The 17,014-nt window shown below is 42.6% G+C and overlaps 1 protein-coding gene across 1 annotated transcript; it reads left to right on the top strand.

Annotated features, from left to right (window-relative positions):
- Positions 1–3,380: 3,380 nt before the first annotated feature.
- On the top strand, positions 3,381–15,443 carry LOC143338980 (myosin-3-like). Its single transcript, XM_076759922.1, has 38 exons — positions 3,381–3,588; positions 3,675–3,808; positions 4,646–4,802; positions 4,888–4,915; positions 5,018–5,132; positions 5,232–5,324; positions 5,406–5,469; positions 5,548–5,646; positions 5,776–5,879; positions 5,965–6,103; positions 6,221–6,339; positions 6,550–6,699; positions 6,772–6,942; positions 7,039–7,345; positions 7,446–7,513; positions 7,619–7,706; positions 7,802–7,919; positions 7,993–8,116; positions 8,521–8,657; positions 8,784–9,039; positions 9,284–9,526; positions 9,610–9,786; positions 10,310–10,455; positions 10,545–10,635; positions 10,713–11,102; positions 11,192–11,318; positions 11,410–11,528; positions 11,660–11,856; positions 11,949–12,132; positions 12,614–12,779; positions 12,934–13,058; positions 13,144–13,452; positions 13,552–13,755; positions 13,853–13,978; positions 14,178–14,348; positions 14,444–14,644; positions 14,742–14,873; positions 15,348–15,443. Exons 1-38 carry the CDS (start codon positions 3,381–3,383, stop codon positions 15,363–15,365), a joined length of 5,805 nt encoding a protein of 1,934 aa, XP_076616037.1. The 3' UTR covers positions 15,366–15,443.
- The last annotated feature ends 1,571 nt before the right edge of the window (positions 15,444–17,014 follow it).

Raw genomic sequence — 17,014 nt, 5'->3', positions numbered from 1 at the left:
ATCTATTAATTGATTAAGCAGCAATGTCCTAAGTTAATTTACATAAGTTACACAAATCTACTCAATATGTCAACAATTTTTGTTTTTATATATTATTGATGATAACTAATGAATTGCAGCTGACCATTAAATGATATCAAAGTGCATCAGTGACAGATAATGGACCGTGTGACCTTTGCTTAGCAGCCCTTTATTTAGACAACTTGAACTTGACTTGACATTAACTCATAAGCCCTGAGATTTTGCCATCTGTTGCATTAAAGATTAGACTGAACTCTGGTTGCGATCCACTGCATTCACTTTGGCTTTCTGAGACTCATGAGGAGGCCATATTCAAAATGTCTGAAGCAGTTATTCAATCAAAAGAAACACCCACGCCAGTTAAAAAAGGCAAATGAAAGGCAGTTTGTGGCTGCAGTGATAATCCGCATTGCATCATTGTCCTCACACTGAGCAGTATCATTGTCCCTTTGAGGACAGTCCCTAAGAATATCCCACTGATGATTAATTCCCTAAAGTACCCCATATTTAAGATGGAGGCAGTCTAAGCCGTAAGTTCATTGGCTGCTTGTTCATGATTTAGCACCCTTCTTGTCAGTTTACAGCCACCTAAGCTCCCTCTCATGACATGAGAATTACAGATGATTGACAGATTGAAGACCTCGCTTTACTCAAGAGTTGTTTACGGACTTTGATGTCGTGTTACCTTGGTATGTGTAATATAGGGCTGGTTGCATCTCCCTGCATGTAGATACATTTTTGCCCAAACTAGTAAGCACACTAATTCAAGATTCTGATCTTACTTGAGATAATCTTGTTGGGAAATATGCTTAGTTGCTTTGATCTTGATTGATTGATATTCATCAGAGGATCAATATCACTGTCAAGTCTTGTGGTCAAGAGTTGGGACATAAGAGGACCAGTCTTGTCATGACATTGAGATTGCTAGGATACAATTCAGAGTAGCCCACCTGTACAGAAACCTACACCAAAGCCTCACTGGCCACTGACTCACTCACTGTGAGTATGGCAATCCACGCCAAAGCCTGAGAAGAAGCACAGAAATACTGTGTGGATGGATAACCAAAACCACAAAATGTCATTTTACATTTTTGCTTGTGAGCTTAAGAGGAGTTGGTGTATCTTTTTAACACAGACCGGTTAGCTGCTTTCCACTTCCTCCACTCTTTATGCTAAGCTGGGCTGACCACGTACTGGCTCCAGCTCTGTACAACCCAGTTCCAAAGGCGTTGGACCACATTGTAAAACAGATAAAAACAGAATGCAGTCATTTGCAAACAAACTTTAGTAACCAACAGCAGTTTTATGACGTGTCCCTGAGTCCATGTCCTGATCTGCTTTATACAATCATGTGTTCACGACTGAGCCTTTCCAGGATGCCCCTTTCATACCCAATCATTATACTATCACCTGTTACCAATGAACCTGTTCACCTATATTGGAATCAGGGCTGTACTTAATACTTGAGAGTGATATCGGTCGTCTCCTCTCAGTCTTGGAAAGAAAGTGAATATTTCTATAAATTCTATGCTGTTTCTTTAAGTTATTGATATCCTGTAGGTGTTTTTTAATATAATAGATCATTATTTTCCTTGCTGTCCTGAGGTGTCCCTCTTTGGCAAATCATGGCAGCAGAAAAGAGAGGACACGACTATTAGTCCACTGTAATCTCTAAAGCCACCCCAGGAGGATCCTGGGGGAATTTCTATCAAGGGATTCATCAGCTATGCCTTTGTTTATCAGCCTGTCATAGCAATCATAGGGGTCACGGGTGCATTTTGTGTAATATTTCACAACAGTTTTTAAGCCTCAGAGACAGTAGTATTGTTTGTTTTCCACCACTGAAATATTTGCATTTGAACACAATAACTGTATAAAGTGATTAAAGTGACCTTTCCTAAACCTTTCCTCTATAAATTACATGAATTTATCAAGTCTAAACCATTGCTAGGATACACATATTCCAGCATAATGTTCCATGAATTCTGACATGCAAGACAAAATACTCTGTACACCAACATTGTCTGTTCAACTAGGCAAAGTAGATAATGTACAGAATCAGGGCAGAATTAACACACAATACACACCTCTAAGTAATAGTTTAACCGGTGTTGTCACTTCTTTCTGAGAGTTAGATGACAAGATTGATATCAGCTCAGCTGGAGTGTGCATGGTCAGCCAAGCCGAGCTTCCTTTTCCTGTAGCATAAAGAAATTTGACAATTTAAGGTTTAAGGAGAAGTTAAGTGTTGGAGAAATGTCTTGGCAAGTTGCAATATGTGATAGAAGGTTTCTTTAAACAGGCAAGATCACTCTGGACAGATCCAGGCCAGCTGTTTACTCCTGCTTCCAATCTTTAGACTATAATAATAATAATAAATCTCACTCTCACACAGACAGCAAAAACACGCTTAGTTATATGACTTTAAACACAGAGTCATGTACATATTTTACTCTTAACACTCTCTCCAATAAAGAGGTTTTGATCTCAACAGACCATGCTGATCAAATAAAGGTTAAATAAATGTATTAGATTAACAAAAATATATTGTATGACCCATATCCATCATAGTATTTGTTTTGAGTTCTCTAGGGCGGTGTCCTGCACATTGTGCCGTGCCTGACAAACTTGAGGAAACTTGAGTTAATCAACCACATGTCTATGCTGACTCGTACATTATGCTTATGAAGAATTTCTTTATTTGGTTATGTCAGTTTAAAAGCAGCTTAGGGTAGAGATGCGTCCTTAATAGTGCCGTTTAGTTGTAATCTTCCAAACACAGCAATGAAGATGCTAAACAAACAGCGTGCCGGTCCCTGCATGCTTGGAACATTTCAGCATCTATGCGAGCGCTGGATCTCAGGCAGAGGTCACCCTCCTTTGGCATTCATTCTTTTCTTGAGCTGCAGTTGCTCCCCGCCACGGATTTATAACAAAAGCTCAGTGACATCTCTGTGATATCGCATGCCAAACTAATCACTTCTCTCCACCCACATTCATTTGAGGCTTTGACCTAAATATAGGTGTTTGATGTGTCTCCTAATGCACCAAGAGGGACCTTATAAAAGCAGTAAGGGTCAAAGCCATCTGCATTTTTCAGCTGGGTCTTCTCCTGGTGAGGGCATGCTTCTGTTTCATTGTTGTGTGTTTGTTATAGATACTCGCTTCACTGGTAGGATTTCTTCTTGTCTCTGAATCAGGTGTCTCTAGGTGGAGGCTGCGTAAGCATACCTTTTGTAGCCCGCTGAGGTAAGAGTTGGTATTGATTATGATGACTGATATTATTCCACAGATGTTGCAGTCACTGTTCTAACCTTAAATCCTGGACCTTTCAGTCCCCTCCGGGGTGTGTTGCAGAGATGAGTTCTGATGCTGAGATGAGTGTGTTCGGGGAGGCTGCCCCGTACCTGAGGAGACCTGAGCGAGAGAGAATCGAATGCCAAAATAGACCCTTTGATGCTAAAACTGCAGTGTTTGTGGTGGATCCAAAGGAGCTGTTTGTCAAAGGCACTCTGCAAAGCAAAGACGGCGGCAAAGCAACCGTTAAAACCAATGCAGGACAGGTACGTTGGCTGGGGATGAGGCGGCTCAGCCTTACGCTCTGCATATTGCTCAGCACTGAAGGGCACGTCTCTCTTCGCAGGTTGTAACAGTGAAGGATGACGAAGTCTTCCCCATGAACCCGCCCAAGTTCGACAAGATCGAGGACATGGCCATGATGACCCACCTCAATGAGGCCGCCGTGCTGTTTAACCTCAAAGAGCGTTACGCAGCGTGGATGATCTACGTGAGTAATGCAGCATTTACTGTAGTTGATGATGGTCATTCCCACACAATGCCAAAAGACCACGTGGACCAACATTAGAGCTGCAGTAAGTTTGTGATGTATGATGCTGAAAGTGCATCGTCTGCCTCGACGAAGGCTGTAAGCAGTAGCTACTTTTTATGCACTTTAAGTGTCACATGGTAAGACAAGGGATTTGATTTTGAACAGCCGTCCTTTGGTGGGATGTTTTGAAAGCAGTGAGGTGATCTGACTGTACGGAGCCTGGGAGAGGTCAGGGTGGAAAAAAAAAAATCTAATTACTAATTTATGCTGTCAGTGTAATAGTTGGCCTCTCAGATTAGTCATTTGTGCTCTCCATTTAACAATTCATGCATATGGATTACTAAATTCCTCATCTGCTTGCTGTGTACAAAACTACAAAATATTCATTAGCATTATATCCTGATTGGTCAGAAATTATTAATGGATTTCATAGAAATGCATGTTCTCAATTTGGACACCTTTTTATTGTTCTTACTACTGTGTGATGGCCAAAAGTATTGAATAATACATATAAATAAATGTATTATTCAGCAACAAGTAATATTTATTCATGTTTGATGAATAGATTTTCCCATGCTACTCCCTGCATTACCACTGAAGTTGGAATTGGAATAAATTGTTATGTGCAGGACAGTAATTGTCCAATATGAGCATAATGCCTGTGCTATGAGGCGAGAAGAAACTAATAATGCAGACGCTTCCATGTATTTTAACCTATGCTTCTTAACATATTTTGACCTGCAAATGATCCAATTAATGCTTCCCCCATCAAATGTTTTGTTTTACATTTTTCAGACCTACTCTGGGCTGTTCTGTGTCACCGTGAACCCTTACAAGTGGCTCCCAGTGTACAACCAAGAGGTGGTGGTGGCCTACAGGGGCAAAAAGCGCCAGGAGGCTCCACCGCATATCTTCTCCATCTCCGACAACGCCTATCAGTTCATGCTCACTGGTAAACTGAATTGTTCTGTTCAGTTTTCTTCAAGGTTCTGATGCAACGCATGGTTCATTTGTAACTCTGGTGTTGTTTGTTGTAGATAGAGAAAACCAGTCCATCCTTATCACGTAAGCTGCATGTTGATACAAATACTACAGCCAATCTTTGCTACTTTTTATTAAAAAAGAAGAAATGAAAGATTCCTGCTGTGTGTTTTTCTTGTTCTGTAGTGGAGAATCTGGTGCAGGAAAGACTGTCAACACCAAACGGGTCATCCAGTACTTTGCGACAATTGCTGGGTCTGGAGACAGGAAGAAAGATACTGCTGCCTCTGGAAAATTACATGTAATGTTATAATGAATTTCTGTTCTTTCATATATTTGTAACCAAATCACTGCTTATCTACATTTAGACTGTTTATTTTTGTTCTTTCTGTCTCTATAGGGGAATCTGGAGGACCAGATCATCTCTGCTAACCCACTGCTAGAGGCCTTTGGAAATGCCAAAACTGTCAGAAATGATAACTCTTCACGTTTCGTGAGTGAAAAAGTGAAAAGATGGAGATTCTGCTGATTTGCCACCTTGTTTCCTTCATTCTTTTTTTTTTTCTTTTTTCAGGGCAAATTCATAAGAATCCACTTTGGTACCACAGGAAAACTGTCTTCTGCTGATATTGAAACTTGTGAGTCAGAATATGATGGAGACAGAATGTTTTGTTGTTGGAGGCTTTTGTTCAAGCTCATTTAATTTTCACTCACAGACTTGTTGGAAAAATCCAGAGTAACGTTTCAGCTGGCTGCAGAGAGGAGTTACCATATTTTCTACCAGATCATGTCCAACAAGAAGCCTGAGCTGATAGGTAACATGAAGTAATGTCACATGTAACACTGATGTGCAGCAGCTTTCTCTGTACATTGTTAGAAATTGTATGCACAATGTGTTTATATTTAAAGGCTCATTTGACTGACACATTACTATTTGCATCTAGAGACTCTCCTCATCACCACCAACCCCTACGACTACCCATTTGTTAGCCAAGGGGAGATCTGTGTGGCCAGTATTGATGACAGTGAAGAGCTGATGGCTACGGATGTGAGTCAGATTCGCAGTGTTTTCTTCTCCGTCGCTGCTCACATTCGCTGGCCCTTACATCAGCCTTGTTGTGCTGTCTTTTCAGAGCGCTATTGACACCCTAGGCTTCACTGGAGAGGAGAGGATTGGCATCTACAAGCTAACAGGTGCTGTGATGCATTACGGGAATATGAAGTTCAAGCAGAAGCAGAGAGAGGAGCAAGCAGAGCCAGATGGGACAGAAGGTAACTGTTATTCACTGGATTTACCTCAATCTTTTAATGTCTTCATATCTTTTCTTCTCTCACAGTGTGCTTTATATTTGTCTTATTTGTTTTTTGTTTTTGTTTTTTTTTAATCAGTGGCTGACAAAGCAGCTTACCTGATGGGTCTGAACTCTGCAGACCTGCTGAAAGCATTGTGTTATCCAAGAGTGAAGGTTGGGAATGAGTATGTGACCAAAGGGCAGACTGTTCAGCAGGTACGTGTTATAAACCAAAAGGAATTTTATATTACCCCAAAAGTATGTCACTCCTTATAATAGTTTATTGTAACCACACCCTTATAATCATCATTATCAGCCACAGCAGGTGGCAGGTGAATTTCATGTTCATGGTCTACAGTATAATACTTGAGGTTATGCAAAGGTTACTAATGTGTTGAGATTTGACTGGCACTTGTCATTTTGCAGGTCTACAATTCTATTGGTGCTTTGGCCAAATCAGTCTATGAGAAGATGTTTCTGTGGATGGTCCTCCGCATTAACCAGATGCTGGACACCAAGCAGCCCAGGCAGTTCTTTATCGGGGTCCTGGACATTGCTGGGTTTGAAATTTTTGATGTAAGTTAACATTGAACAGTGTATTTACCGGAATTTGTAGTGTGGTTATGCTCTAAATGGTTTGTTTTACAGTTTAACAGTCTGGAACAGCTGTGCATTAATTTCACCAACGAGAAACTGCAGCAGTTTTTCAACCATCACATGTTTGTGCTGGAGCAAGAAGAGTATAAGAAGGAGGGCATCGAGTGGGAGTTCATTGACTTCGGGATGGACCTAGCTGCCTGTATAGAGCTAATTGAAAAAGTTAGTATATACAGATATGATATACAAAGTCACAGAAACACATTTCTACAAAGAGTGGATGTTTGTGTTAAAACTAGGTGTTTTTGTCCTCAATAGCCAATGGGCATCTTTTCCATCCTTGAAGAGGAGTGTATGTTTCCCAAGGCATCAGACACCACCTTCAAAAACAAGCTGTATGACCAGCATCTTGGAAAATCCAACAACTTCCAGAAGCCCAAGCCTGTCAAAGGCAAGGCAGAGGCTCACTTCTCCCTGGTGCACTATGCTGGCACTGTGGACTACAGCATCACAGGCTGGCTGGACAAGAACAAGGACCCACTGAATGATACTGTCGTCCAGCTCTACCAGAAAGCCTGCCTCAAACTGCTGGCTTTCCTGTATTCTACCTATTCCTCATCTGAGGGTAAGAATGTGAGACAGGGGATGCTTTTTTACTTCAAGGTGCAGCCTTATACGACCAATATTTCTTCTTCTAGAGACTGCTGGTGGGGGAAGTAGCGGAGCTGGTGGTAGTAAGAAAACAACAAAGAAGAAGGGCTCATCCTTTCAGACTGTGTCAGCTCTCTTCCGGGTAACTGGAGACTGAAATAATACTCAATTCTCTTAACTTTCTAAGAGTAATTTTGAGACAAATGATTTTCTGTCACAAAGTAATGACACAGATTCTCTCTAACAGGAGAACTTGGGAAAGCTTATGACAAATCTCAAGAGCACCCATCCTCATTTTGTTCGGTGTCTAATTCCAAATGAAACTAAAACTCCAGGTAATTCAGTAATGTCATATTATAAACACAATTTCTATCTGACCATTTAATTAGTGTGTCAGGCGGATTATAATGTCGCTCCGGCTGACCTTCAGGCATTATGGAACACCATCTGGTAATCCATCAGCTGCGATGCAACGGTGTGCTGGAAGGAATCAGGATCTGTAGGAAAGGCTTCCCCAGTCGAATCCAGTACGGGGATTTCAAGCAAAGGTAGGAAGCAAAGATTTGGTTATTTGAGAATTTGGAAAAAAAAACTTTTCTCTAACAAGAGTTTTTCTTGTAGGTACAAAGTATTGAATGCTAGTGTGATACCTGAGGGACAATTCATTGACAACAAGAAAGCTGCCGAAAAGCTTTTGGGGTCTATTGATGTGGATCACACGCAGTATAAGTTTGGACATACCAAGGTAAATGACTTTGAATCTGACTAAGGACGTCACTATGATTGATCTGCAGTGCATGTGGGAACATCTGATTTCTGTAACTGTGCAAAACAGATCATCTGATGTTACACCAACTTTACGGAGTGGTTGAACAGGTGTGTGGAGGTGTCACAGTAAGCCAGGTTTCGTGAGTGCAATAGCATGAATGCATTCAAGAAGAGAACTATGTCCCATGTGCACTGTCTTTCCTGTTTGTATGATTGACTATGTTGAAATTACAAAAGAACACAAAGGCATTGAGTTCTTGGAGAGTTTGGGGGCCCATGTGAGATGCAGCCAGAAAAGGCTATAATGCCACTTTTGAGGGGACACGTCACAGAAACCATTCATAAGTATCTCAAGATACACCAAATTCCCCTCTCCTGAAGGTGTTCTTCAAAGCTGGACTTCTGGGGCTACTAGAAGAGATGAGGGATGAAAAACTGGCCTCTCTCATCACCATTACTCAAGCCTTGTGTCGTGGCTTCCTCAGGAGGAAGGAATTTCAGAAAATGATGGAGAGGAGGTAACCAGAATTGTGGTAGATCAAAATCTAAGATCACTGGTCACATGTATAGTAAAATACCATAGATCTAAAGTATATGAATGTACTTTGAACCCAAAAGCTAAGAACAATTCCATCACATTTCAGAGAGTCAATTTATATCGTCCAATACAACATTCGCTCCTTCATGAATGTGAAACACTGGCCGTGGATGAAGCTCTACTTTAAGATCAAGCCACTCTTGAGGAGTGCTGAGACTGAGAAAGAGATGGCCATCATGAAAGTGGACTTTGCCAAGTGCAAGGAGGATTTAGCTAAAGCTGAGACTAAGAGGAAGGAACTGGAAGCCAAAATGGTTTCTCTGCTTCAGGAGAAGAATGACTTGCGTCTGCAAATTCAGTCAGTAAGTAGAAAAAAAGCATGCATGCTTCTCGTGGTGTGATTTCCTCTGCGGGTGTGCACACTGTCCACAACAATTTATGTGTACATACTCTTATGGACCAGTCTACAGCAAGCACACAGGAATGCTGCTGTAGAAGAGGAAATCAGGAAAAGATGAACACTGCTATCTTCAACATGGTACAAGCGCATGTGCTGTTTTCCACTTCCTTTCATGTTCTTCTGGACATTGTGTTGTTATTAAACAGGAAAGTGAGAGTCTGGCAGATGCAGAGGAAAGATGTGAGGGGCTCATTAAGAACAAGATTTTACTGGAGGCCAAGGCCAAAGAGCTCAGCGAGAGACTGGAAGATGAGGAGGAGGTGAATGCTGAGCTCACAGCCAAGAAGAGGAAGCTGGAGGACGAGTGCTCCGAGCTGAAGAAAGACATTGATGATTTGGAGCTCACGTTGGCTAAAGTGGAGAAGGAAAAACACGCCACTGAAAACAAGGTGTGTATCTGCTGGTTCGTCATCTCAACAGCAAGCCCGGACATTAAAAACTTAGTAAAAACGACGTTTTGTTTCATGTGCAGGTGAAGAATCTGACTGAGGAGATGTCCACTCTTGATGATACCATTGCCAAGTTATCCAAGGAGAAGTTGGCCCTGCAGGAGGCCCACCAGCAGACACTGGAGGACCTGCAAGCAGAGGAAGACAAAGTCAACTCTTTGACCAAAGCCAAGGTCAAGCTGGAGCAACAAGTTGATGATGTAAGTGTTTGGTAGTTACCTACTAGAAATCATAGCATGTGTAAATTAAAGGTGCTCTTGAGAGTGTTTTTATTTCAAAGGGGAACTCTGATTTTATGCATCACAGGCTGTTTACAGGTGTTGGGGAGTACTACTGCATATGCGAAGAGTTGTATAAAGCCTTTTGTGACTCCAGAAGGAGCTTTATGAAATCTGGTAAATGTCGGTTGGGGCTGAAGACTGCAGGTTTGAAAATTAAGAAAATCTGAGGGTGTTGAGTGAAAAAGATGCGATTTTTATTAGAGCGCTGTAGCCCGCTACTCATCTCTGCTTGAGGCTACCCGCTCACAGCTACATTAGCCACAACGAGCATAACACAGCAGAAGCTCTGAGTGAACTGTTGGCACTAAAGTTGCATTGTGAGTAATGTTTGTGCAGGTTTTGACAAGGAAGAATGTGTTGACTGAACAAGGCAATATCAGTTGAGTACTCTTTAAACAATGGACGAATGCAGGATTTGGTAATTTTACTGAAAATGTGTCAGCTTGAAGGCTCTCTGGAACAAGAAAAAAAAGTCCGGATGGATGTTGAGAGGGCCAAAAGAAAGCTTGAGGGAGATCTGAAACTAACTCAAGAATCCGTAATGGATTTGGAAAATGACAAGCAACAGCTGGAGGCACACCTCAAAAAGTATGTACTGGTGCAGCAGTGTTTGGGCATAATGATAAGAAAAGTGCTTAACTTATTCTCTAATCACATGGTTTGGTTTTGAATAACAGGAAAGACTTTGAATTCAGCCAACTACTAGCCAAAATTGAAGATGAGCAGAATGTGGCTGTACAATCTCAGAAGCGGATCAAGGAGCTTCAGGTACTTGAAACTCAGAGGTCAGCGGATAATCTGCTGCAAGTCAATGAATGATCTTGGGTTTTTCTTGCTTTACCCAGGCACGCATTGAAGAGCTGGAAGAGGAAATTGAAGTGGAGCGTGTAGCCAGGGCTAAGGTGGAAAAGCAAAGGTCTGATCTCTCCAGGGAGCTCGAGGAGATCAGCGAGAGGCTGGAGGAGGCTGGGGGAGCCACCACTGCTCAGGTAGAGATGAACAAGAAGCGGGAGGTCGAGTTTCAGAAACTGAGGCGAGACCTCGAAGAGTCGACCCTGCATCACGAGGCCACCGCTGCAGCTTTAAGAAAGAAGCACGCTGACAGCGTGGCTGAGCTGGGAGAGCAGATCGACAACCTTCAGCGGGTCAAACAGAAGCTGGAGAAGGAGAAGAGTGAGTACAAGATGGAGATCGATGACCTGTCTGCAAACATAGAGGTCACGGTCAAGTCAAAGGTAAGCTACACCACGACAGATAGTATACATATTCAATATATCATTGGAAAAATAGCAATTTTCCTTCAATTATTTAATAATAATTACAGATCAATTATGAGAAGATGTGTCACTCTCTGGAAGACCAACTGAGCGACTACAAGACAAAATACGATGAGAACGCTCGTCTGATCACTGAAATAAATACTCAAAGGGCAAAGCTTCAGAATGAAAATGGTACTGAACACAACTAAATTTTGTTAAACAGACCTCTGGAGTCAAATGCTTCTCTCTTTTCTTACATTGTTTTCTGAAAACTCTTGAACAGGCGAGCTTTCTCGTCTTCTTGAGGAGAAAGAAGCAATACTCTCTCAGATGCTGAGGGGCAAGCTGGCGTCCACGCAGCAGATTGAGGAACTGAAGAGGCAGGTTGAAGAAGAAACCAAGGTTTGTTGCACCAACAACCAAACAACGCCTGTGATATTGATGACGTTTGAAGATCAGTAGACTAACTAATTAGCATTGCCTAGACATATCAAAGTGTATTCAGCTAAAATCCAAACCTGCCTCTCTGTCAGGGTAAGAATGCCCTCGCTCACGCTCTCCAATCTGCCCGTCATGACTGTGATCTGCTGAGGGAGCAGTTTGAGGAGGAGCAGGAGGCCAAGGCTGAGCTCCAGAGAGCAATGTCCAAGGCCAACAGTGAGGTGGCCCAGTGGAGAACCAAGTATGAGACTGATGCCATCCAGCGCAACGATGAACTGGAGGAGGCCAAGTGAGAGTTGTTTACACACATATTATGAAATGAGATATTTGGAAAGTGAAAAAGTGACAATAATTACTCCTACTTCATTTTGTTCTGCTCAGGAAAAAGCTAGCCCAACGTTTGCAGGAGGCTGAGGAGGCCACTGAGGCTGTGAATGCCAAGTGCTCATCCCTGGAAAAGACCAAGCAGAGGCTGCAAGGAGAGGTGGAGGACCTCATGGCTGATGTGGAAAGAGCAAATGCTCAAGCAGCAGGCCTGGATAAAAAGCAGAGAAGCTTTGATAAGGTGACAAAGACATCCTGCATGTTAATTGTGCTAAACAACAACAAGCCACAAATGCTAAATGCTAGGTTGCAAGGTTATCATTCTCAACAAGGTTTGTTTTCTTGTTGCATTTGTTGACTGATAGAGGTTAACATACCAGTGACTCAACCTATACACAGTAATCAGGGGCATTGTAGTGGCGTGAAAAGCGGGACAGACTACCTAGGGCCCAAATAAGGGGCCCTGGAAAAGTCTTGAAGGAAAAGTTTGTTTTTGTTTGCAGTTTTTTATTTCAAATGAGTTAGTTTCATAATTAAATTAACATTGGCTGAATAAATCAGTTCATGCAGCAGCAGAAGTTAATTTGAAATATAGAAGAACTGGGTAGTTAACAATAACTGTCACACATCACCGACAGAAACACACAATGAGCACAAAAAGTAAAAAAAATGGCGACATTGCGAAATCAAACAAACAAAGCAGTCGTTGGTGTCATCTTTAGATTCTGTCTGAGTGGAAGCAGAAGTACGAAGAGAGTCAAGCTGAGCTGGATGGAGCACAAAAGGAGTCTCGATCCCTCAGCACTGAGCTCTTCAAAATAAAAAACTCTTATGAGGAAGCTCTGGAGCACCTTGAGGTCCTAAAACGAGAGAATAAAAACCTGCAACGTAAGTATATAATACTGTCAAATAGTGTTTTCTTAAAGGGAAGGGACATCTTGATCAGATGATAGCAACTAAACACTGAGATCTTACCTTCATATGTCAGTTTATGTTGACAGCTGTGCATCACTCAGAGTGTGATACATTTTTTCATATTTAGAGGAAATATCTGATTTGAGTGAACAACTTGGAGAGAATGGTAAAGCCATCCATGAGCTGGAGAAGACTAAGAAACAAACTGAGACGGAGAAGACGGAGATCCAGACTGCTCTGGAAGAAGCCGAGGTAACCTTTGTAATATAAAGAAAGTAGTTGCCTCATGGCACATCGCTATGTTCATCCATGCATACATATTTTTATCTCACTCTAGGCTTCTCTGGAACATGAGGAATCCAAAATTCTGCGCGTCCAGCTGGAGCTCACTCAAGTCAAAGGAGAGGTTGATCGCAGGCTGGCTGAGAAGGATGAGGAGAACGAGCAGATGAAGCGTAACAACCAGCGCGTTGTAGAAACAATGCAGTCTGCCTTAGATGCTGAGACACGCAGTAAGAACGATGCCATGAGAATCAGAAAGAAGATGGAGGCTGACCTCAATGAGATGGAGATTCAGCTGAGCCACGCCAATCGGCAGGCGGCTGAAGCCCAGAAGCAGCTGAGGAACATCCAAGCTCACCTCAAAGTGAAATACTGTTCACTGGCAGCTTTAACACGAGATTATTAGCTTTTAAAATCCTTTTTGGGGAACTCATACAGCTCTTACCATCCTGCCTCTCTGCAGGAACAAACCCTTCACCTGGATGAGGCACTACGGAACCAGGAGGACCTGAAGGAGCAGGTGGCCATGGTGGAGCGCAGGAACTGCCTGATGCAGGCAGAGGTGGAGGAGCTCAGGGCTGCTCTGGAGCAGTCGGATAGAAGCCGCAAATTAGCTGAACAGGAACTGGCTGATGCCTGTGAGAGAGTCGGGCTACTGCACTCCCAGGTGGGCAACATGATCACAGTGTCTCAGTGAGGGGACAGCACCATGAATGTGTGATGTCTTCAGAAACTACATTTTCTTAACCGTCCTTTGACCATAGAACACAAGTCTCCTCAACTCCAAGAGGAAGCTGGATGCAGATGTCAGCCAGCTGCAGAGTGAAGTGGAGGATGCAATCCAAGAGGCTCGCAACGCAGAGGAAAAAGCCAAGAAGGCGATCACTGATGTAAGTATAACGGACTTTACTTCTAATTGTTCTGCTTACAGGTTTCTAATAGTGTAACTAGTAACTTCAAGAAGCCAAGATAATTGTTAAGCAGCCTGGGTGCCTCTGTTGATGCTGTCAGGTCAGCTTGATTATGAGCATCGATAATGTTGGTATTAACAAATATTGATCTCAGACATCACTTGCTGTATTTGTGTAGGCAGCCATGATGGCAGAGGAGCTGAAGAAAGAACAGGACACCAGCAGCCATCTGGAGAGGATGAAGAAGAACCTGGAGGTGTCTGTGAAGGATCTGCAGCACCGCCTGGACGAGGCCGAAAACCTGGCTTTGAAAGGGGGCAAGAAACAGCTCCAGAAACTGGAAACTCGGGTATCACACTTGCCCATATGAGATTAATGTGGCGTTGTAGAAAACAGCAATTACAGCAGAGGCTGTTTGTGGGGTTGGGACTTCCTTTTCTTTAGGTGCGTGAACTGGAGGGTGAAGTGGACAGTGAACAGAAAAGAGCTGCTGATGCCATCAAGGGAATCCGTAAATACGAGAGGAGAGTGAAGGAGCTCACTTACCAGACTGAAGAGGACAAGAAGACTGTTTTGAGACTGCAGGACCTGGTAGACAAGCTGCAGCTCAAAGTCAAAGCATACAAGCGGCAGAATGAAGAAGCTGTAAGATCTTTCGTGACTTCAGAAAAACAAACAAGAACAATTGTTTTTTTGTTTTTTAAATGACAATTGTAGCTCACTGTGTCTGCTTTCGCTGCAGGAGGAGCAGGCCAGTGCTCACCTCACTAAGTTAAGGAAGGTGCAACACGAGCTGGAAGAAGCACAGGAGCGGGCAGACATTGCTGAGTCCCAGGTCAACAAGCTGAGAACGAAGAGCAGAGACTTTGGAAAGGTAACACTGCATACATTTATATATTTTTTGCTTTGGTTTATTTGGATCTTTATGGGTTAAGTTGTTGGCTAAGCTTCCTGGGGTTATAAAACAATCTGATACATGGTCGACATCTGAGTCACTAATTATGAATGAAACAAGTGGAAACAAAATCACTGAAACAAAAAATGCATCATATAAGTTGGTAAAAACCACAATCTCAAAGACAAAACATCGACCTGTCCACAAAGTACCTTTAGATGTTCTACTTTATTTACACCACAGTTAACAGTCACTCCTTACTACTTCACTTTTCCTTATTTTCCCCTTGCAATCGAGAATGTTTCCTTCATTTTCTGTGCTGCTTTGTATCACGAATGAGGTAACTTCCTCCTGTTTACCTGTTTTTTTTCCTTTCCTTTCCTTTCCTTTCCTCTCCTTTCCTTTCCTTTCCTTTCCATCTTGCCTTACCTGTCCTGTCCTGTCCTCTGCCAGGCTGCTGAATCTGAGTAGACCTTGCAGTGATGAAACATAGGACATCCTCTATGCAAGTTCTTAGTACAAGTAGACACTAACCAGAATGAAATAAACCTATTGTTTTGCTGTGACACCGTAGCAGAATAAAGTGGTGTGAAGCATCAGCTTTGTCTGTTTTTCCTCCACATCTTAAGACATTACAGTCTTTCATTAGAAATACCGTGCAGCCAAACGTGTTTCTGAATAGCAACACAAATGAATGGAAACTGAGTGTTTATCATAGCTCTCGGTGTATTAGCAGATTAGTAGAAGCTTTGGAGTGCTAATGAGTCAGTCAGAGGAGTCAGTGTAACAGATAATCGGTTTCGTAGAAGGAGCGTTCAGTTTATAGGAGCCCCCTCTCGGCGTGTGCACTTTGCGTCTAATTTGAGCATCTGTTTGCAGAGATCAGGGCAGATCCCAACAGAACGCCTGCTGACATTTACATTCTGAGTTAAAATAGCCCCCCTCTTCGCTGTCGCTCATCTACATACTATACCTAATGCTGGCATGAGAGACGTGGATTAAGCCCGATTAGAGCAGCCTAATCAAAGAAGCGTATGGAGCAGTCAGAGAGGCCGCAGAGCATCGTGGGTTTCGCTGTGTCACTCCATCCTCCAGCCTGTTTGTTTAGCGCTCCAGACAGAGGGATTCTCCACTGTTTTCTTTAGTTTCTCAGTCGCTGTCCTCATCATTACAGGAATTTCATTTGTCTGAGACCCAGATTAGAGGTTAAAGTGTGGCATGGGAGTATAATACTCATCAACACTTGCATACATACAGGCACTCACGGGAAAACTCAGCAGCAAATACTCTGTAACAGCCCATAAGTTTTGATGTTCAGTTCACCCATTAAAAATGGGTCTCCAGAACCTTCCAGAAGTACATGTGTCTGTCAGGAGCTGCCCTTCATTTTCTACATTTTTAATGATCAGGTGATTCTTGCAAGGAAGACTATAAACCAGGTAATGTCAAAGTGTTCCTGTGCCGTCTGTAATAATACAGTAACAGCAGCTAGAGGGCTCCCTCGAACAAGAGGAGAAGCACGGAGGGAGAAAGACCCAAAAGAGGATTAAGCTTGTTCAAAGAATTTCATTACACACCTGGAAAATCCCTTTCTTGTTGTTATCTGTCACAGGCTGCACATGGAGTGGACTTCTGTGTATCTTTTAAGTCAAATGAAGACACAGTAAGCTGAGCTGCATGTGTCATAAAGAGTCTCTGAGCTTCACAAGATGAAGAGTTTGGGGAACTTAGAGTGTGGATATGACTCTGTGGACTCCTCATTATGAGCAACACCTTTCCCATGACACAAAGTTACACATTAGTAAGTAAAATTTAATGTGGAAACAGTAAACACAGAGGAGAACGCATCGATATGCTTTACACTTAGTGTAATTTATTAGATAAGTATGATAGATGTAATTGAGATTACAGTTGCAGCTAGTGTGATTCACTGTTAGCAGGGCTTACTACAGTGGGGTTCTTCAGCAGATGACGGAGAGCCCAGTTGCATGCAGCGCTCGGCACTCTGTTGTCCATGTTCTTGGTGGCACAGACGACGCCCTCTCCGGCAGTGATGACGCTTTCATCAAAGTCCATGAGGTGGAAGGTACTGGAGCGGTCAACAAATCTTTTAGAAATGG

The sequence above is a fragment of the Chaetodon auriga genome, chromosome 20, assembly GCF_051107435.1.
Source record: "Chaetodon auriga isolate fChaAug3 chromosome 20, fChaAug3.hap1, whole genome shotgun sequence".
Taxonomy (NCBI): domain Eukaryota; kingdom Metazoa; phylum Chordata; class Actinopteri; order Chaetodontiformes; family Chaetodontidae; genus Chaetodon; species Chaetodon auriga.
The sequence above is the reverse complement of the archived record's forward strand: the minus strand, read 5'-3'. Positions and strand labels throughout refer to the sequence as shown.